This window comes from Salmo salar, chromosome ssa02 (assembly GCF_905237065.1).
Source record: "Salmo salar chromosome ssa02, Ssal_v3.1, whole genome shotgun sequence".
In the NCBI taxonomy this organism is placed as follows: domain Eukaryota; kingdom Metazoa; phylum Chordata; class Actinopteri; order Salmoniformes; family Salmonidae; genus Salmo; species Salmo salar.
In genome coordinates this window covers 2,155,001-2,176,037 of record NC_059443.1, presented here as the reverse complement: position 1 = coordinate 2,176,037, position 21,037 = coordinate 2,155,001, and the positions used below count along the sequence as shown (strand labels likewise).

At 49.9% G+C, this 21,037-nt stretch overlaps 1 protein-coding gene across 1 annotated transcript in view; it reads left to right on the top strand.

The window, feature by feature from the left end:
• LOC106590999 (oxysterol-binding protein-related protein 10) overlaps positions 1 to 21,037 on the top strand; it is a 133,377-nt gene that overhangs the window by 31,600 nt on the left and 80,740 nt on the right. Inside the window, 1 exon segment of the mRNA XM_045712704.1 lies at positions 7,162 to 7,410. Within this exon segment, the coding sequence (XP_045568660.1) occupies positions 7,162 to 7,410 (249 nt within the window).

The following is a 21,037-nucleotide window of genomic DNA, read 5'->3' as shown; positions in this document are numbered from 1 at the left end:
TGTACCACCTCATCCTTTACCTCCTGTAGAATCTATAGGCTATACCACCTCATCCTTTACCTCCTTTTACCTCCTGTAGAATCTATAGGCTGTACCACCTCATCCTTTACCTCCTGTAGAATCTATAGGCTGTACCACCTCATCCTTTACCTCCTGTAGAATCTATAGGCTATACCACCTCATCCTTTACCTCCTTTACCTACTGTAGAATCTATAGGCTGTACCACCTCATCCTTTACCTCCTGTAGAATCTATTGGCTGTACCACCTCATCCTTTACCTACTGTAGAATCTATAGGCTGTACCACCTCATCCTTTACCTCCTGTAGAATCTATAGGCTATACCACCTCATCCTTTACCTCCTTTACCTCCTGTAGAATCTATAGGCTGTACCACCTCATCCTTTACCTCCTGTAGAATCTATAGGCTGTACCACCTCATCCTTTACCTCCTGTAGAATCTATAGGCTATACCACCTCATCCTTTACCTCCTTTACCTCCTGTAGAATCTATAGGCTGTACCACCTCATCCTTTACCTCCTTTACCAACTGTAGAATCTATAGGCTGTACCACCTCATCCTTTACCTCCTTTACCTCCTGTAGAATCTATAGGCTATACCACCTCATCCTTTACCTCCTTTACCTCCTGTAGAATCTATAGGCTATACCACCTCATCCTTTACCTCCTTTACCTCCTGTAGAATCTATAGGCTGTACCACCTCATCCTTTACCTCCTGTAGAATCTATAGGCTGTACCACCTCATCCTTTACCTACTGTAGAATCTATAGGCTGTACCACCTCATCCTTTACCTCCTGTAGAATCTATAGGCTATACCACCTCATCCTTTAACTACTGTAGAATCTATAGGCTGTACCACCTCATCCTTTACCTACTGTAGAATCTATAGGCTGTACCACCTCATCCTTTACCTCCTTTACCTCCTGTAGAATCTATAGGCTATACCACCTCATCCTTTACCTACTGTAGAATCTATAGGCTGTACCACCTCGTCCTTTACCTCCTTTACCAACTGTAGAATCTATAGGCTGTACCACCTCAACCTTTACCTCCTTTTCCAACTGTAGAATCTATAGTCTATACCACCTCATCCTTTACCTACTGTAGAATCTATAGGCTGTACCACCTCATCCTTTACCTCCTTTACCTCCTGTAGAATCTATAGGCTGTACCACCTCATCCTTTACCTCCTTTACCTCCTGTAGAATCTATAGGCTGTACCACCTCATCCTTTACCAACTGTAGAATCTATAGGCTGTACCACCTCATCCTTTACCTCCTGTAGAATCTATAGGCTGTACCACCTCATCCTTTACCTCCTGTAGAATCTATAGGCTGTACCACCTCATCCTTTACCTCCTGTAGAATCTATAGGCTGTACCACCTCATCCTTTACCTCCTGTAGAATCTATAGGCTGTACCACCTCATCCTTTACCTACTGTAGAATCTATAGGCTGTACCACCTCATCCTTTACCTCCTTTACCTACTGTAGAATCTATAGGCTGTACCACCTCCTCCTTTACCTCCTGTAGAATCTATAGGCTATACCACCTCATCCTTTACCTCCTGTAGAATCTATAGGCTGTACCACCTCGTCCTCATTGGCATTTTAAAAGCATTTTGCTTTGTTGTTTAATTCTTTCTTTCTTCTCTATTTCTTTTTCTCTCTCTCTCTGTTATTTTCTCTCTCTTTATCTCGTTCTAAGAGGTGGGGAGGAATGGGAATAGCAGCATTTTGTCCTTTAATCATCACGGGCAGGAAGCAGTCACAGACCTTCTGCTAGTTTGACCTTCTCTGCTTCTTGTCTCTGACATTTAGAATCCCAAATGCCATCCTATTCCCTATCTAGTGCACTTCATTTGACCAGCTAGGACCCATAGGGTTTCAGTTAAAAGTAGTGCACTATTTTAAAGGGGATTTCCAGATGATTAAAAAAGGAGAGCAGTTGATAACATCAATAACAAAAAAAAATGATTCCTGTTTTTATTACAAGTTGCAACAGGGAAACGCCTCCAGATCAGAAGCAGAGCAAATGTCTTAACGGGGCCTTTTCTGAGAAAATCTATTATATATGTATATATATAAATCACACAGCACCAACATGTTATGGAAACAGCAGCCAGAGAGGCTATAGGAAGTCACAACGTCAGCCTCTCCAGAATCACACGGTGTTACAGAGACGTTATCAGTGTCCCCGGTCTGGAGCCAAACTTTAACCATAACACTGGCAGACATTTTGATAGTGTCAGTTAAACAGGTCAAAGGTAGAAACATCAGCACTTAGTTACAATAGAGAATTATAGACTAACAGGTGACATGGTTAACTGCTGCTTCCCTTCCCCTAAGCGAATGCATCGGTCTGTGTCTCCCTGTACATACAATAACTACGCAATAAGGCACGAGGGGGTGTGGTATATGGCCAATATACCACTAACCCCCGAGGTGCCTTATTGCTATTATAAACTGGTTACCAACATGATTAGAGCAGTAAAAACACACGTTTTGTCATACCCGTAGTATGATATACCACGGCTGTCAGCCAATCGGCATTCAGGGCTCGATCCACCCAGTTTATAATGTTTATTAAATATCAATCCATATCAACAGTGAATCAAATACAGGGAAATCATTTCCTGTTGTACTATTTTAGGTAACAGGGTGTCATATAAGACGCAGACCTTGGTGACAAACCCCAAGACGAGCAGCCTAATAGTCTGCTGATATGGTCAGGTCCTGCGATGACGTTTTAAAAATGTCTTTTGGATGAGTTTTTCTGTCCAGAAAGAGCACTGCCAAGAACACTGAGTCAACGGGTCAGACATTGTTCTGTTTTTCCCTAGAAAGGAAGCCTGTAAGAATTATAATACTGGTGAAACTAGAAGGAAGTTGAAATATCATACAGATGCCGTATCTTAATTCCAGTCAGTTTGCTACAGCAGGAAAATAATCATGCAGCAACAGGAAATGTGGATTATAATTACTCTACATTTTTTTTGCTTGGGCAAATCAAGTCTGACATTTTAAAGTGGAAATTACAAACTTTAGAAGTCTTTTAAAACCTTGAATACACTACAAGTTTGCATTTCCTGCTGTTCAAGACATTTCCTGCAATAACAGCTTCTATCCCCAAGCCATTAGACTGCTGAACAATTCATAAAAATTGCCACCGGACAATTTACATTTACCCCCCCCCACTCCCCACCCTCCCCTCTTGTACACTGCTGCTACTCCTACATGTGCCCCCTGTATAGAGCCTCTTTATTGTTATTCTTATTGTGTTACTTTTTATTATTAATATTTATTTTAGTCTACTTGGTAAGTATTTTCTTCTTCTTGAACTGCACTGTTGGTTAAGGGCTTGTAAGTAAGCATTTCACGGTGAAGTCAATACTTTTTGTATTCGGCGCATGTGACAAATAAAGTTTGATTTGATCTGATCAAATTAAAATACGGCATCTGTATAGTTCCAGTTTTCGATGTAAAAACCCTAGTTTCAAATGAGCTGTCACATTCATTCCAGAAGCACTATTATAATTCAGGCTACCATCACGTTTTATAGTACTACCAGGTCATTAGCTTGTTTAAAATAGACATATTGATGCTGGTGTTGATGAACCTGAGGGTAACAGGATAAACAGTGTCAATTGGACAAGTCCATGTAGTCTCTCCCTGTTTGTCTGTTTTTCTTCCATTTGGTGATTAACAAACACAATCCATATGTGCTGCTAGCTAGCTTCCACTGCACCAACCCTACCCTGGTTTTATGATAGGCCTACACAGGAAGAGCTGGTTTTATGATAGGTCTACCCAGGAAGAGCTGTTTATATGATAGGTCTACCCAGGAAGAGCTGTTTATATGATATGTCTACCCAGGAAGTGCTGTTTATATGATAGGTCTACCCAGGAGGAGCTGGTTTTATGATAGGTCTACCCAGGAAGAGTTGTTTATATGATAGGCCTACCCAGGAAGAGTTGTTTATATGATAGGTCTACCCAGGAAGAGTTGTTTATATGATAGGCCTACCCAGGAAGAGCTGGTTTTATGATAGGTCTTCCCAGTAAGAGCTGTTTATATGATAGGTCTAAACAGGAAGAGCTGGTTTTATGATAGGTCTAACCAGGAAGAGCTGTTTATATGATATGTCTAAACAGGAAGAGCTGGTTTTATGATAGGTCTACCCAGGAAGAGCTGTTTATATGATATGTCTTCCCAGGAAGAGCTGTTTATATGATAGGTCTAAACAGGAAGAGCTGGTTTTATGATAGGTCTAACCAGGAAGAGCTGTTTATATGATATGTCTTCCCAGGAAGAGCTGTTTATATGATAGGTCTAAACAGGAAGAGCTGGTTTTATGATAGGTCTAACCAGGAAGAGCTGTTTATATGATAGGTCTAAACAGGAAGAGCTGGTTTTATGTTAGGTCTAACCAGGAAGTGCTGTTTATATGATAGGTCTAACCAGGAAGTGCTGTTTATAGTGCATAGAGAGAACATTGGAACAGTAAATCTTTGGTAACCATAGCGCTGCCATCGTCACCATGTTTACTTTGTGAGTCACTGCCCATTCCCAGAGGTTTCATCAGTTCAGTTGACACAACATCCCGTCGTCCCTCACTTGTATCAATATCGTTCCTATCTGACAGCGAACGTCATTCAGAAACGTTAACCGTGTGTAGAGGTTGTGTAAACGGTAAAGTTTATCTAGCTATTGTGTGTCAGTTTACACGGAGGTGAGGGTGGTCGATCCTACAGAGTTAAACAGCAGACCGTTATCTTTTAATAACGTGTTAGTTAGACTAACCCAGAGTCACAGGGAAAGGAAGCAGTGTTGGTTGTGGTGTTGTAGGGACACGCTTGTTTTTGCACCAACTGTTCAACTAACTTAGTGTGTGTGTGTGTGTGTGTGTGTGTGTGTGTGTGTGTGTGTGTGTGTGTGTGTGTGTGTGTGTGTGTGTGTGTGTGTGTGTGTGTGTGTGTGTGTGTGTGTGTGTGTGTGTGTGTGTGTGTGTGCACACGAACACTTGTGTATATGTGTAGAGGTCGGCAGGGGGCCACACGACTAACCGTTGCCCATGTCCATGAGCACTGCAGCCATTCCACTACCATAAACTCACATAACATTGTAGTGACTATACAGGTGAGTATGGAATGCTCTAAGAATGCTCTAAGAATGCTCAACTGGAATGCTGTAAGAGTAGAGTTAGACTGGGGAAATGGCTCCATGTCAGAGTAGGGTTAGACTGGGGAAATGGCTCCATGTCATTGCAGGGAGAATACTGAGTAATTGGGATAATGTGATTTACCTGGAGAGAAGAGTGTAGAGAGACTGAGTGCCTGTGAGTTCCTATTTCACAGTCTGTTATCTAAACCCAGCTACCTTATAAACCAAGCCCGTCATTCCTCCTGTCCTGGCTGAAATATATTACCACTGATTGGTTTGGTAATGGACTATTTATCAGTCTGGATGGGTGAGACTTTACTCTAGATGTCTGTCTGTCTGTCTGTCTGTCTGTCTGTCTGTCTGTCTGTCTGTCTGTCTGTCTGTCTGTCTGTCTGTCTGTCTGTCTGTCTGTCTGTCTGTCTGTCTGTCTGTCTGTCTGTCTGTCTGTCTGTCTGTCTGTCTGTCTGTCTGTCTGGAGGAGAGAGTCGTAAGAGAGATTAGAGTGTGCTTTTGGAATACGTTGTATCTTTTATTTATTTTTTAAATTATCCAATTGTTAGTTACAGTCTTGTCTCATCGCTGCAACTCCCGTACGGACTCGGGAGAAGCGAAGGTCGAGAGCCGTGTGTCCTCCGAAACACAACCCAACCAAGCCGCACTGCTTCTTGACACAATGCCCACTTAAACCGGAAGCCAGCCGCACCAATGTGTCGGAGGAAACACCGTACAACTAGTGACCGTGTCGGCGTGCACTGCGCCCGGCCCGCCACAGGAGTCGCTAGTGCGCGATGGGACAAGGACATCCCTGCCGGCCAAACCGTCCACTATCCTGGACAACGCTGGGCCAATTTTGCGCCCAGCCCATGGTTCTCCCGGGTCATGGCCCGGCTGCAACAGAGCCTGAACTGGAACCCAGGATCTCTAGTGGCACAGCTAGCGCTGCGATGCAGAGCCTTAGACCACAGCCCCGACTCTGGAGACCCGTATACGTCTCTTTGAGTGAGTGAGGTGGGAACTTAACTGAGTTTTACTGAGATGGATGTAGTGAGAGTAGAAAGTTAGTATGGATGGAATCAACTCAGAAACTCAAGACGACTTTGTCTGCTTTAAACCCAAACCAGAAGGTGGATAACACCTAATAGTGTATGATGAGAATCTTACAGTAGCCAATACATATTATCTGTTGGGTTAGTGACTGTAATAGCAAGGTCACCTGGTGATTTCTATAGTTCAATAGGTTTTACTGCAGTATGCAATGGTGTACTAAATCACAGCAGTGTTGTGTTTTCTTGTAAAACTGCTGTGGAGACTGAAACCTTAGCGGTGGTGGCTGCCTCAGCTCGATTGGCTCTGCTCTCTCTCTCTCTCTCTCTCTCTCTCTCTCTCTCTCTCTCTCTCTCTCTCTCTCTCTCTCTCTCTCTCTCTGTATATCCTGACTGCTATGCTATCTGAGCAGGATGTTCTGATCTCGCTTAGCAGCATGCTCCTCTCTCCCTCCCTCCCTTCCTCCTCCACCTCCTACTCCTCCACCTCTTTCTCCGTCCCCTCGCATCCACCTCTCACTGGCTCCCTCCATTAAACTCCACCCTCTCTCACTCTATACAGTACCTCCTCTCTATCTCTCTCCTCCCTGTCTTCACTGGCCATCCCCCCCTTCTATACCGCCCTCCTCCCTCTCTCCCTCCTCCCTCCTCTCCCTCCTCCCCCGGCTGTGTGGCTGGCTGGCAGGTCCTGTCCTGTCAGCCCGACCAGGCAGAGGGAGGCAGACCCAGGCAGGTAGAAGATGTCCTTGTGTGTGACATCAGAGCATGGGGGTGTTAGCGGAGCAGGAATAGGAGGTACAGCCAGGAAGAAGCAGCAGTGTGGGCCTCCTCTACCCGACTGCTCTGGCTCCTCTGACTGCTGCTGCTGCTGCAGTCTCTTTCAGGCTACCTCCTCTTCCTCCACCTCCTTCACCACCTCCTCCTCCACCCAGGGCCGGACACGCAGCTTCTCCCTGCTCCCTCCTCCACTCAGCCACCACCACCCTGCCCCGCCCGTCGCCTCCTCCTTCATCTCCAACACCTCCTCCTCACCTGGTACCCAGAGAAAGCCTCTCTACCCTGGGGTTGGAGGGGTCGTCACCATCACCCATCACAGATCCCCTGCTGCGGCCCGCCGGGCCAGGACCCAGAACAACCAGAACTACCACCCTGCTCCAGGGAGGCTGAGCCAGGTCAAAGAGGTAGGGCTGCTGCTCTGGTAGGACTGTAGGTAGGTAGTACTGCTCTGGTAGGACTGTAGGTAGGTAGTACTGCTCTGGTAGGACTATAGGTAGGTATTACTACTCTGGTAGGGCTGTAGGTAGGTAGTGGTGCTCTGGTAGGACTATAGGTAGGTAGTACTGCTCTGGTAGGGCTGTAGGTAGGTAGTACTGCTCTGGTAGGACTGTAGGTAGGTTGTACTGCTCTGGTAGGACTGTAGGTAGGTAGTACTGCTCTGGTAGGGCTGTAGGTAGGTAGGTAGTACTGCTCTGGTAGGACTGTAGGTAGGTAGGACTGCTCTGGTAGGGCTGTAGGTAGGTAGTACTGCTCTGGTAGGACTGTAGGTAGGTAGGTAGTACTGCTCTGGTAGGGCTGTAGGTAGGTAGGTAGGTAGTACTGCTCTGGTATTACTGTAGGTAGGTATTACTGCTCTGGTAGAGCTGTAGGTAGGTAGTACTGCTCTGGTAGGACTGTAGGTAGCTAGGTAGTACTGCTCTGGTAGGACTGTAGGTAGCTAGGTAGTACTGCTCTGGTAGGACTGTAGATAGGTAGTACTGCTCTGGTAGGGCTGTGGGTCTGTAGATTGTGCTCTGGTAAAGCTGTAGATAGGTTGTACTGCTCTGGTAGGGCTGTAGGTAGGTAGGTAGTGCTCTGGTAGGGCTGTAGGTAGGTAGTACTGCTCTGGTTGGACTGTAGGTAGGTAGTACTGCTCTGGTAGGGCTGTAGGTAGGTAGTACTGCTCTGGTAGAGCTGTAGGTAGGTAGTACTGCTCTGTTAGGGCTGTAGGTAGGTAGTACTGCTCTGGTAGGGCTGTAGGTAGGTAGTACTGCTCTGGTAGGGCTGTAGGTAGGTAGTACTGCTCTGGTAGGACTGTAGGTAGGTATTACTACTCTGGTAGGGCTGTAGGTAGGTAGTGGTGCCCTGGTAGGGCTGTAGGTAGGTAGTACTGCTCTGGTAGGACTGTAGGTAGGTAGTACTGCTCTGGTAGGACTGTAGGTAGGTATTACTGCTCTGGTAGGGCTGTAGGTAGGTAGTACTGCTCTGGTAGGGCTGTAGCTAGGTATTACTGCTCTGGTAGAGCTGTAGGTAGGTAGTACTGCTCTGGTAGGACTGTAGGCAGGTAATACTGCTCTGGTAGGACTGTAGGTAGGTAGGTGGTACTGCTCTGGTAAAGCTTTAGGTTGGTAGTACTGCTCTGGTAGGGCTGTACGTCTGTAGATAGTGCTCTGGTAAAGCTGTAGATAGGTTGTACTGCTCTGGTAGGGCTGTAGGTAGGTAGGTACTGCTCTGGTAGGGCTGTAGGTAGGTAGTACTGCTCTGGTAGGGCTGTAGGTAGGTAGTACTGCTCTGGTAGGACTGTAGGTAGGTAGTACTGCTCTGGTAGGGCTGTAGGTAGGTAGTACTGCTCTGGTTGGACTGTAGATAGGTAGTACTGCTCTGGTAGGTCTGTAGGTAGGTAGTACTGCTCTGGTAGGACTGTAGGTAGGTAGTACTGCTCTGGTAGGGCTGTAGGTAGGTAGTACTGCTCTGGTAGGACTGTAGGTAGGTAGTACTGCTCTGGTATGACTCTCGGTAGGTACTACTGCTCTGGTAGGGCTGTAGGTAGGTAGTACTGCTCTGGTAGGACTGTAGGTAGGTAGTGGTGCTCTGGTAGGGCTGTAGGTAGGTAGGTAGTACTGCTCTGGTATAGCTGTAGATAGGTAGTACTGCTCTGGTAGGACTGTAGGTAGGTAGGTAGTACTGCTCTGGTTGGGCTGTAGGTAGGTAGTGGTGCTCTGGTAGGGCTGTAGGTAGGTAGGTAGTACTGCTCTGGTATAGCTGTAGATAGGTAGTACTGCTCTGGTAGGACTGTAGGTAGGTAGTACTGCTCTGGTAGTGCTGTAGATAGGTTGTACTGCTCTGGTAGGACTGTAGGTAGGTAGGTAGGTAGTCATTTCTGCTCTGGTAGGGCTGTAGATAAGTAGTACTGCTCTGGTAGGGCTGTAGGTAGGTAGGTAGTACTGCTCTGGTAGGGCTGTAGGTAGGCAGTTCTGCTCTGGTAGGGCTGTAGGTATGTAGTGGTGCTTTGGTAGGGCTGTAGGTAGGTAGGTTGTACTGCTCTGGTAGGACTGTAGATAGGTAGTACTGCTCTGGTAGGGCTGTAGGTAGATAGGTAGTACTGCTCTGGTAGAGCTGTAGGTAGGTAGGTAGTACTGCTCTGGTAGGGCTGTAGGTAGATAGGTAGTACTGCTCTGGTAGGGCTGTAAGTAGGTAGGTTGTACTGCTCTGGTAGGGCTGTAGGTAGGTAGGTAGTACTGCTCTGGTAGGTCTGTAGATAGGAAGGTAGTACTGCTCTGGTAGGGCTGTAAGTAGGTAGGTAGTACTGCTCTGGTAGGGCTGTAAGTAGGTAGGTAGTACTGCTCTGGTAGGGCTGTAGGTAGGTAGGTTGTACTGCTCTGGTAGGGCTGTAAGTAGGTAGGTAGTACTGCTCTGGTAGGTCTGTAGATAGGAAGGTAGTACTGCTCTGGTAGGGCTGTAGGTAGGTAGGTTGTACTGCTCTGGTAGGGCTGTAAGTAGGTAGGTAGGTAGTACTGCTCTGGTAGGACTGTAGGTAGGTAGTACTGCTCTGGTAGGACTATAGGTAGGTATTACTACTCTGGTAGGGCTGTAGGTAGGTAGTGGTGCTCTGGTAGGACTATAGGTAGGTAGTACTGCTCTGGTAGGGCTGTAGGTAGGTAGTACTGCTCTGGTAGGACTGTAGGTAGGTTGTACTGCTCTGGTAGGACTGTAGGTAGGTAGTACTGCTCTGGTAGGGCTGTAGGTAGGTAGGTAGTACTGCTCTGGTAGGACTGTAGGTAGGTAGGACTGCTCTGGTAGGGCTGTAGGTAGGTAGTACTGCTCTGGTAGGACTGTAGGTAGGTAGGTAGTACTGCTCTGGTAGGGCTGTAGGTAGGTAGGTGGTAGTACTGCTCTGGTATTACTGTAGGTAGGTATTACTGCTCTGGTAGAGCTGTAGGTAGGTAGTACTGCTCTGGTAGGACTGTAGGTAGCTAGGTAGTACTGCTCTGGTAGGACTGTAGGTAGCTAGGTAGTACTGCTCTGGTAGGACTGTAGATAGGTAGTACTGCTCTGGTAGGGCTGTGGGTCTGTAGATTGTGCTCTGGTAAAGCTGTAGATAGGTTGTACTGCTCTGATAGGGCTGTAGGTAGGTAGGTAGTGCTCTGGTAGGGCTGTAGGTAGGTAGTACTGCTCTGGTTGGACTGTAGGTAGGTAGTACTGCTCTGGTAGAGCTGTAGGTAGGTAGTACTGCTCTGGTAGAGCTGTAGGTAGGTAGTACTGCTCTGTTAGGGCTGTAGGTAGGTAGTACTGCTCTGGTAGGGCTGTAGGTAGGTAGTACTGCTCTGGTAGGACTGTAGGTAGGTATTACTACTCTGGTAGGGCTGTAGGTAGGTAGTGGTGCTCTGGTAGGGCTGTAGGTAGGTAGTACTGCTCTGGTAGGACTGTAGGTAGGTAGCACTGCTCTGGTAGGACTGTAGGTAGGTATTACTGCTCTGGTAGGGCTGTAGGTAGGTAGTACTGCTCTGGTAGGGCTGTAGGTAGGTAGGTAGGTAGGAGGGTAGGTAGTACTGCTCTGGTAGGACTGTAGGTAGGTAGGTATTACTGCTCTGGTAGGACTGTAGGTAGGTAGGACTGCTCTGGTAGGTCTGTAGGTAGGTAGTACTGCTCTGGTAGGACTGTAGGTAGGTAGGTAGTACTGTTCTGGTAGGGCTGTAGGTAGGTAGTACTGCTCTGGTAGGGCTGTAGCTAGGTATTACTGCTCTGGTAGAGCTGTAGGTAGGTAGTACTGCTCTGGTAGGACTGTAGGCAGGTAATACTGCTCTGGTAGGACTGTAGGTAGGTAGGTGGTACTGCTCTGGTAAAGCTTTAGGTTGGTAGTACTGCTCTGGTAGGGCTGTACGTCTGTAGATAGTGCTCTGGTAAAGCTGTAGATAGTTTGTACTGCTCTGGCAGGGCTGTAGGTAGGTAGGTACTGCTCTGGTAGGGCTGTAGGTAGGTAGTACTGCTCTGGTTGGACTGTAGGTAGGTAGTACTGCTCTGGTAGGGCTGTAGGTAGGTAGTACTGCTCTGGTAGGACTGTAGGTAGGTAGTACTGCTCTGGTAGGGCTGTAGGTAGGTAGTACTGCTCTGGTTGGACTGTAGGTAGGTAGTACTGCTCTGGTAGGTCTGTAGGTAGGTAGTACTGCTCTGGTAGGACTGTAGGTAGGTAGTACTGCTCTGGTAGGGCTGTAGGTAGGTAGTACTGCTCTGGTAGGACTGTAGGTAGGTAGTACTGCTCTGGTATGACTCTCGGTAGGTACTACTGCTCTGGTAGGGCTGTAGGTAGGTAGTACTGCTCTGGTAGGACTGTAGGTAGGTAGTGGTGCTCTGGTAGGGCTGTAGGTAGGTAGGTAGTACTGCTCTGGTATAGCTGTAGATAGGTAGTACTGCTCTGGTAGGACTGTAGGTAGCTAGGTAGTACTGCTCTGGTAGGACTGTAGATAGGTAGTACTGCTCTGGTAGGGCTGTGGGTCTGTAGATTGTGCTCTGGTAAAGCTGTAGATAGGTTGTACTGCTCTGATAGGGCTGTAGGTAGGTAGGTAGTGCTCTGGTAGGGCTGTAGGTAGGTAGTACTGCTCTGGTTGGACTGTAGGTAGGTAGTACTGCTCTGGTAGAGCTGTAGGTAGGTAGTACTGCTCTGGTAGAGCTGTAGGTAGGTAGTACTGCTCTGTTAGGGCTGTAGGTAGGTAGTACTGCTCTGGTAGGGCTGTAGGTAGGTAGTACTGCTCTGGTAGGGCTGTAGGTAGGTAGTACTGCTCTGGTAGGACTGTAGGTAGGTATTACTACTCTGGTAGGGCTGTAGGTAGGTAGTGGTGCTCTGGTAGGGCTGTAGGTAGGTATTACTGCTCTGGTAGGACTGTAGGTAGGTAGTACTGCTCTGGTAGGACTGTAGGTAGGTATTACTGCTCTGGTAGGGCTGTAGGTAGGTAGTACTGCTCTGGTAGGGCTGTAGGTAGGTAGGTAGGTAGGTAGGTAGGTAGGTAGGTAGGTAGGTAGGTAGGTAGGTAGGTAGGTAGGTAGGTAGTACTGCTCTGGTAGGACTGTAGGTAGGTAGGTATTACTGCTCTGGTAGGACTGTAGGTAGGTAGGACTCCTCTGGTAGGTCTGTAGGTAGGTAGTACTGCTCTGGTAGGACTGTAGGTAGGTAGGTAGTACTGTTCTGGTAGGGCTGTAGGTAGGTAGTACTGCTCTGGTAGGGCTGTAGCTAGGTATTACTGCTCTGGTAGAGCTGTAGGTAGGTAGTACTGCTCTGGTAGGACTGTAGGCAGGTAATACTGCTCTGGTAGGACTGTAGGTAGGTAGGTGGTACTGCTCTGGTAAAGCTTTAGGTTGGTAGTACTGCTCTGGTAGGGCTGTACGTCTGTAGATAGTGCTCTGGTAAAGCTGTAGATAGTTTGTACTGCTCTGGTAGGGCTGTAGGTAGGTAGGTACTGCTCTGGTAGGGCTGTAGGTAGGTAGTACTGCTCTGGTTGGACTGTAGGTAGGTAGTACTGCTCTGGTAGGGCTGTAGGTAGGTAGTACTGCTCTGGTAGGACTGTAGGTAGGTAGTACTGCTCTGGTAGGGCTGTAGGTAGGTAGTACTGCTCTGGTTGGACTGTAGGTAGGTAGTACTGCTCTGGTAGGTCTGTAGGTAGGTAGTACTGCTCTGGTAGGACTGTAGGTAGGTAGTATTGCTCTGGTAGGGCTGTAGGTAGGTAGTACTGCTCTGGTAGGACTGTAGGTAGGTAGTACTGCTCTGGTATGACTCTCGGTAGGTACTACTGCTCTGGTAGGGCTGTAGGTAGGTAGTACTGCTCTGGTAGGACTGTAGGTAGGTAGTGGTGCTCTGGTAGGGCTGTAGGTAGGTAGGTAGTACTGCTCTGGTAGGTCTGTAGATAGGAAGGTAGTACTGCTCTGGTAGGGCTGTAGGTAGGTAGGTTGTACTGCTCTGGTAGGGCTGTAAGTAGGTAGGTAGTACTGCTCTGGTAGGGCTGTAGGTAGGTAATACTTCTCTGTTAGGACTGTAGGTAGGTCGGTAGTACTGCTCTGGTAGGGCTGTAAGTAGGTAGTTCTGCTCACGTAGGGCTGTAGTAGGTAAGTAGTACTGCTCTGGTACGCCTGGGGGTAGGTAGGTAGGTAGGTAGTACTGCTCTGGTAGAGCGGTAGGTAGGTAGTACTGCTCTGGTAGGACTGTAGGTAGGTAGTACTGCTCTGGTAGGGCTGTAGGTAGGTAGTACTGCTCTGGTAGGACTGTAGGTAGGTAGTACTGCTCTGGTAGGGCTGTAGGTAGGTAGTACTGCTCTGGTAGAGCTGTAGGTAGGTAGTACTGCTCTGGTATGACTCTCGGTAGGTACTACTGCTCTGGTAGGGCTGTAGGTAGGTAGTACTGCTCTGGTAGGACTGTAGGTAGGTAGTGGTGCTCTGGTAGGGCTGTAGGTAGGTAGGTAGTACTGCTCTGGTATAGCTGTAGATAGGTAGTACTGCTCTGGTAGGACTGTGGGTAGGTAGGTAGTATTGCTCTGGTTGGGCTGTAGGTAGGTAGTGGTGCTCTGGTAGGGCTGTAGGTAGGTAGGTAGTACTGCTCTGGTATAGCTGTAGATAGGTAGTACTGCTCTGGTAGGACTGTAGGTAGGTAGTACTGCTCTGGTAGTGCTGTAGATAGGTTGTACTGCTCTGGTAGGACTGTAGGTAGGTAGGTAGTCATTTCTGCTCTGGTAGGGCTGTAGATAAGTAGTACTGCTCTGGTAGGGCTGTAGGTAGGTAGGTAGTACTGCTCTGGTAGGGCTGTAGGTAGGCAGTTCTGCTCTGGTAGGGCTGTAGGTATGTAGTGGTGCTTTGGTAGGGCTGTAGGTAGGTAGGTTGTACTGCTCTGGTAGGACTGTAGATAGGTAGTACTGCTCTGGTAGGGCTGTAGGTAGGTAGGTAGTACTGCTCTGGTAGGGCTGTAAGTAGGTAGGTTGTACTGCTCTGGTAGGGCTGTAGGTAGGTAGGTAGTACTGCTCTGGTAGGTCTGTAGATAGGAAGGTAGTACTGCTCTGGTAGGGCTGTAAGTAGGTAGGTAGTACTGCTCTGGTAGGGCTGTAAGCAGGTAGGTAGTACTGCTCTGGTAGGGCTGTAGGTAGGTAGGTTGTACTGCTCTGGTAGGGCTGTAAGTAGGTAGGTAGTACTGCTCTGGTAGGTCTGTAGATAGGAAGGTAGTACTGCTCTGGTAGGGCTGTAGGTAGGTAGGTTGTACTGCTCTGGTAGGGCTGTAAGTAGGTAGGTAGTACTGCTCTGGTAGGGCTGTAGGTAGGTAATACTTCTCTGTTAGGACTGTAGGTAGGTCGGTAGTACTGCTCTGGTAGGGCTGTAAGTAGGTAGTTCTGCTCACGTAGGGCTGTAGTAGGTAAGTAGTACTGCTCTGGTACGCCTGGGGGTAGGTAGGTAGGTAGGTAGTACTGCTCTGGTAGAGCCGGTAGGTAGGCAGTACTGCTCTGGTAGGACTGTAGGTAGGTAGTACTGCTCTGGTAGGGCTGTAGGTAGGTAGTACTGCTCTGGTAGGACTGTAGGTAGGTAGTACTGCTCTGGTAGGGCTGTAGGTAGGTAGTACTGCTCTGGTAGAGCTGTAGGTAGGTAGTACTGCTCTGGTAGGACTGTAGGTAGGTAGTACTGCTCTGGTAAGCTGTAGGTAGGTAGTACTGCTCTGGTAGGGCTGTAGGTAGATAGTACTGCTCTGGTAGGACTGTAGGTAGGTAGTACTGCTCTGGTAGGGCTGTAGGTAGGTAGGTAGTACTGCTCTGGTAGGGCTGTAGGTAGGTAGGTAGTACTGCTCTGGTAGGGCTGTAGGTAGGTAGTACTGCTCTGGTAGGGCTGTAGGTAGGTAGTACTGCTCTGGTAGGGCTGTAGGTAGGTAGTGGTGCTCTGGGAAGGCTGCTTCCTTTATGACTGGAGATCTCATAGGAGAGGAGGCTAGGCTACGATCATGTCACGGCTGGTCCAACCTGTCTCTCTGACATCCCAGCCCCCTGCCTGATCCAACCTGTCTATCTCTGTCTTCCCAGCACCCTGCCTGGTCCAACCTGTCTCTCTCTGACTTCCCAGCACCCTGCCTGGTTCAACCTGTCTCTCTGACTTCCCAGCACCCTGCCTGGTTCAACCTGTCTCTCTGACTTCCCAGCACCCTGCCTGGTCCAACCTGTCTCTCTGACATCCCAGCACCCTGCCTGATCCAACCTGTCTATCTCTGTCTTCCCAGCACCCTGCCTGGTCCAACCTGTCTCTCTCTGACATCCCAGCAGTCTGCCTGATCCAACCTGTCTCTCTCTGACATCCCAGCAGTCAGACAGTCAAACAGACAGACAGTCAAACAGACAGACAGTCAGTCAGACAGTCAAACAGACAGACAGTCAGTCAGCACATGAAGGTGTCTTCTCAGCAGATGTATTTGTGTTCTCAGTATGTAGCGTGGACATTGCTATAGCTCTGCTTCAGCATTATTACAGCGTTGCTATAGCGTCGTTACAGCGTTGCTATAGCGTCGTTACAGCGTTGCTATAGCGTCGTTACAGCGTTGCTATAGCGTTGTTACAGCGCTGCTATAGCGTCGTTACAGCGTTGCTATAGCGTCGTTACAGCGTTGCTATAGCGTCTCTTTCACTTTGTTACAAAGTCAACATCCTGATTCCATTAGTCATGCTGATTCCATGTGTACTACCTCACCAGTCTATGTGTACTACATCGCCATCCCCATGGTGACACGACAGAGTAGACATCTCTCTCCTTCTCCTCCCCCCCTTTCCCACTCCTCCTCCTCTCCCCAAGTCGTCCCCCTCCTCCTCCTCCTCCCCCTCATCCCCCTCCCCCTCGTCCCCCTCCTCCTGTCCACCTCCCCCTCCTCCTCCTGCCCCCCCACCTCCTCTCCTCTCCCCCTCTTCCTCCTCCTCCTCCCCCCTCCTCTCCCCTTCCTCCCCTCCTCCCCCTCCTTCTCTCCCCCTTCTCCCCCTCTTCCCCCTCCTCCTCCTCCTGTCCCCCTCCTGAGTATGAGAGAGAGAGAGAGAGAGAGAGAGAGAGAGAGAGAGAGAGAGAGGAGGAGAGAGAGAGAGAGATAGGGAGAGAGAGGGAGGGGAAGACAGTGAGGAAGACAGTGAGAGATAGAGCAAGGGAGAGAAAGTGAGATGGAGATTGAGAGACAGGGAGAAGGAGAACAATTTAGATTGAGAAAGAGAGATAGAAAGAGAGGAAGGGACTCTGGAAAGAGAGAGAGAGAGATGGGGAGGGGGAAGGTACTCCAGAGAGAGAGAGATGGAGAGGGGGAAGGTACTCCAGAGAGAGAGAGAGAGAGATGGAGAGGGGGAAGGTACTCCAGAGAGAGAGAGAGAGAGAGAGATGGAGAGGGGGAAGGTACTCCAGAGAGAGAGAGAGAGATGGAGAGGGGGAAGGTACTCCAGAGAGAGAGTAGAGAGAGAGATGGAGAGGGGGAAGGTACTCCAGAGAGAGAGAGAGATGGAGAGGGGGAAGGTACTCCAAGAGAGAGAGAGAGAGATGGAGAGGGGGGAAGGTACTCCAGAGAGAGAGAGAGATGGAGAGGGGGAAGGTACTCCAGAGAGAGAGAGAGAGAGAGATGGAGAGGGGGGAAGGTACTCCAGAGAGAGAGAGAGATGGAGAGGGGGAAGGTACTCCAGAGAGAGAGAGATGGAGAGGGGGAAGGTACTCCAGAGAGAGAGAGATGGAGAGGGGGAAGGTACTCCAGAGAGAGAGAGATGGAGAGGGGGAAGGTACTCCAGAGAGAGAGAGAGAGAGATGGAGAGGGGGAAGGTACTCCAGAGAGAGAGAGAGATGGAGAGGGGGAAGGTACTCCAGAGAGAGAGATGGAGAGGGGGAAGGTACTCCAGAGAGAGAGAGCGAGAGAGAGAAAGAGATGGAGGGGGAAGGTACTCCAGAGAGAGAGAGAGAGGGGGGAAGGTACTCCAGAGAGAGAGAGAGCGAGAGAGAGAAAGAGATGGAGGGGGAAGGTACTCCAGAGAGAGAGAGAGAGGGGGAAGGTACTCCAGAGAGAGAGAGAGATGGAGAGGGGGAGGGTACTCCAGAGAGAGAGAGAGAGAGAGAGAGAGGGGGGAAGGTACTCCAGAGAGAGAGAGAGAGAGATGGAGGGGGAAGGTACTCCAGAGAGAGAGAGAGCCCAGAGAGAGAGAGAGAGAGGGGGGAAGGTACTCCAGAGAGAGAGAGAGATGGAGAGGGGGAAGGTACTCCAGAGAGAGAGAGAGATGGAGAGGGGGAAGGTACTCCGAGAGAGAGAGAGATGGAGAGGGGGGAAGGTACTCCGAGAGAGAGAGAGATGGGGAGGGGGAAGGTACTCCAGAGAGAGAGAGAGAGATGGAGAGGGGGGAAGGTACTCCAGAGAGAGAGAGAGAGAGATGGAGAGGGGGAAGGTACTCCAGAGAGAGAGAGAGAGATGGAGAGGGGGAAGGTACTCCAGAGAGAGAGAGAGAGAGAGATGGAGAGGGGGAAGGTACTCCAGAGAGAGAGAGAGAGATGGAGAGGGGGAAGGTACTCCAGAGAGAGAGAGAGAGAGATGGAGAGGGGGAAGGTACTCCAGAGAGAGAGAGATGGAGAGGGGGAAGGTACTCCAGAGAGAGAGAGATGGAGAGGGGGAAGGTACTCCAGAGAGAGAGAGAGATGGAGAGGGGGAAGGTACTCCAGAGAGAGAGAGAGAGATGGAGAGGGGGGAAGGTACTCCAGAGAGAGAGAGATGGAGAGGGGGAAGGTACTCCAGAGAGAGAGAGAGATGGAGAGGGGGCAGGTACTCCGAGAGAGAGAGAGAGATGGAGAGGGGGAAGGTACTCCAGAGAGAGAGAGATGGAGAGGGGGAAGGTACTCCAGAGAGAGAGATGGAGAGATGGAGAGGGGGAAGGTACTCCAGAGAGAGAGAGATGGAGAGGGGGGAAGGTACTCCAAGAGAGAGAGAGAGATGGAGAGGGGGAAGGTACTCCAGAGAGAGAGAGATGGAGAGGGGGAAGGTACTCCAGAGAGAGAGAGAGAGATGGAGAGGGGGAAGGTACTCCAGAGAGAGAGAGATGGAGAGGGGGAAGGTACTCCAGAGAGAGAGAGAGAGATGGAGAGGGGGGAAGGTACTCCAGAGAGAGAGAGAGATGGAGAGGGGGAAGGTACTCCAGAGAGAGAGAGAGGATGGAGAGGGGGAAGGTACTCCAGAGAGAGAGAGAGATGGAGAGGGGGAAGGTACTCCAGAGAGAGAGAGAGAGATGGAGAGGGGGGAAGGTACTCCAGAGAGAGAGAGAGATGGAGAGGGGGAAGGTACTCCAGAGAGAGAGAGAGATGGGGAGGGGGAAGGTACTCCAGAGAGAGAGAGATGGAGAGGGGGAAGGTACTCCAGAGAGAGAGAGAGATGGAGAGGGGGAAGGTACTCCAGAGAGAGAGAGAGATGGAGAGGGGGAAGGTACTCCAGAGAGAGAGAGATGGAGAGGGGGAAGGTACTCCAGAGAGAGAGAGATGGAGAGGGGGAAGGTACTCCAGAGAGAGAGAGAGATGGAGAGGGGGAAGGTACTCCAGAGAGAGAGAGAGAGATGGAGAGGGGGAAGGTACTCCAGAGAGAGAGAGAGAGAGAGATGGAGAGGGGGGAAGGTACTCCAGAGAGAGAGAGAGAGAGATGGAGAGGGGGAAGGTACTCCAGAGAGAGAGATGGAGAGGGGGAAGGTACTCCAGAGAGAGAGAGATGGAGAGGGGGAAGGTACTCCAGAGAGAGAGAGAGATGGAGAGGGGGAAGGTACTCCAGAGAGAGAGAGATGGGGAGGGGGAAGGTACTCCAGAGAGAGAGAGAGATGGAGAGGGGGAAGGTACTCCAGAGAGAGAGAGAGATGGAGAGGGGGAAGGTACTCCAGAGAGAGAGAGAGAGATGGAGAGGGGGAAGGTACTCCGAGAGAGAGAGAGATGGAGAGGGGGGAAGGTACTCCAGAGAGAGAGAGAGATGGAGAAGGGGGAAGGTACTCCGAGAGAGAGAGAGATGGAGAGGGGGAAGGTACTCCAGAGAGAGAGAGAGATGGAGAGGGGGAAGGTACTCCAGAGAGAGAGATGGAGAAGGGGAAGGTACTCCAGAGAGAGAGAGAGAGATGGAGAGGGGGGAAGGTACTCCAGAGAGAGAGAGAGAGATGGAGAGGGGGAAGGTACTCCAGAGAGAGAGAGATGGAGAGGGGGAAGGTACTCCAGAGAGAGAGAGAGATGGAGATGGAGAGGGGGAAGGTACTCCGAGAGAGAGAGAGAGATGGAGAGGGGGAAGGTACTCCAGGAGAGAGAGAGATGGAGAGGGGGAAGGTACTCCAAGAGAGAGAGAGAGATGGAGAGGGGGAAGGTACTCCAGAGAGAGAGAGATGGAGAGGGGGAAGGTACTCCGAGAGAGAGAGATGGAGAGGGGGAAGGTACTCCAGAGAGAGAGAGAGATGGAGAGGGGGAAGGTACTCCAGAGAGAGAGAGAGAGATGGAGAGGGGGAAGGTACTCCAGAGAGAGAGAGATGGAGAGGGGGAAGGTACTCCGAGAGAGAGAGATGGAGAGGGGGAAGGTACTCCAGAGAGAGAGAGATGGAGAGGGGGAAGGTACTCCGAGAGAGAGAGAGAGATGGAGCGGGGAAGGTACTCCAGAGAGAGAGAGAGATGGAGAGGGGGAAGGTACTCCAGAGAGAGAGAGAGATGGAGACGGGGAAGGTACTCCAGAGAGAGAGAGAGATGGAGAGGGGGGAAGGTACTCCGAGAGAGAGAGAGAGATGGAGCGGGGAAGGTACTCCAGAGAGAGAGAGAGATGGAGCGGGGAAGGTACTCCAGAGAGAGAGAGAGAGATGGAGAGGGGGAAGGTACTCCAGAGAGAGAGAGAGAGATGGAGAGGGGGAAGGTAATCCAGAGAGAGATAGAGCGACAGTGATCTGAGACTAAAGGCTGTCCTTTCTATTCTGCAGCGTCTGTCAGAGTTAAAGCAGCCAGCCATCGAGGTGGAGAATATTCAGCACAAATGTCCTGTCTCTACTCTGTGTCAGGACCAAATCATTCATCAGACCGGATCATGCCAGAGGGAGTACGCATTGGTTTAAAATGAGATCAAAACAAGGGAAATGTTACGCTCATTCAGCAGGGTTGGGTCATTTCTATGATAAAGGTGGATGGGTGGATGGGTTTATGGGGTTTTGTCAGGCGGCAGCCTTGTGTGTCTTCACTCCCCTCTGGATACTGGAGATAAGATTTATATGGAGAGTTATGAATGGAGGGAGGGAGGAGAGGATGCTGGGAACTGGAGGGAGGAGAGGATGCTGGGAACTAGAGGGAGGGAGGATGCTGGGAACTGGAGGGAGGAGAGGATGCTGGGAACTGGAGGGAGGGAGGAGAGAATGCTGGGAACTAGAGGGAGGGAGGATGCTGGGAACTGGAGGGAGGGAGGAGAGGATGCTGGGAACTGGAGGGAGGGAGGAGAGGATGCTGGGAACTGGAGGGAGGGAGGAGAGGATGCTGGGAACTGGAGGGAGGGAGGAGAGGATCCTGGGAACTAGAGGGGAGGGAGGAGAGGATGCTGGGAAC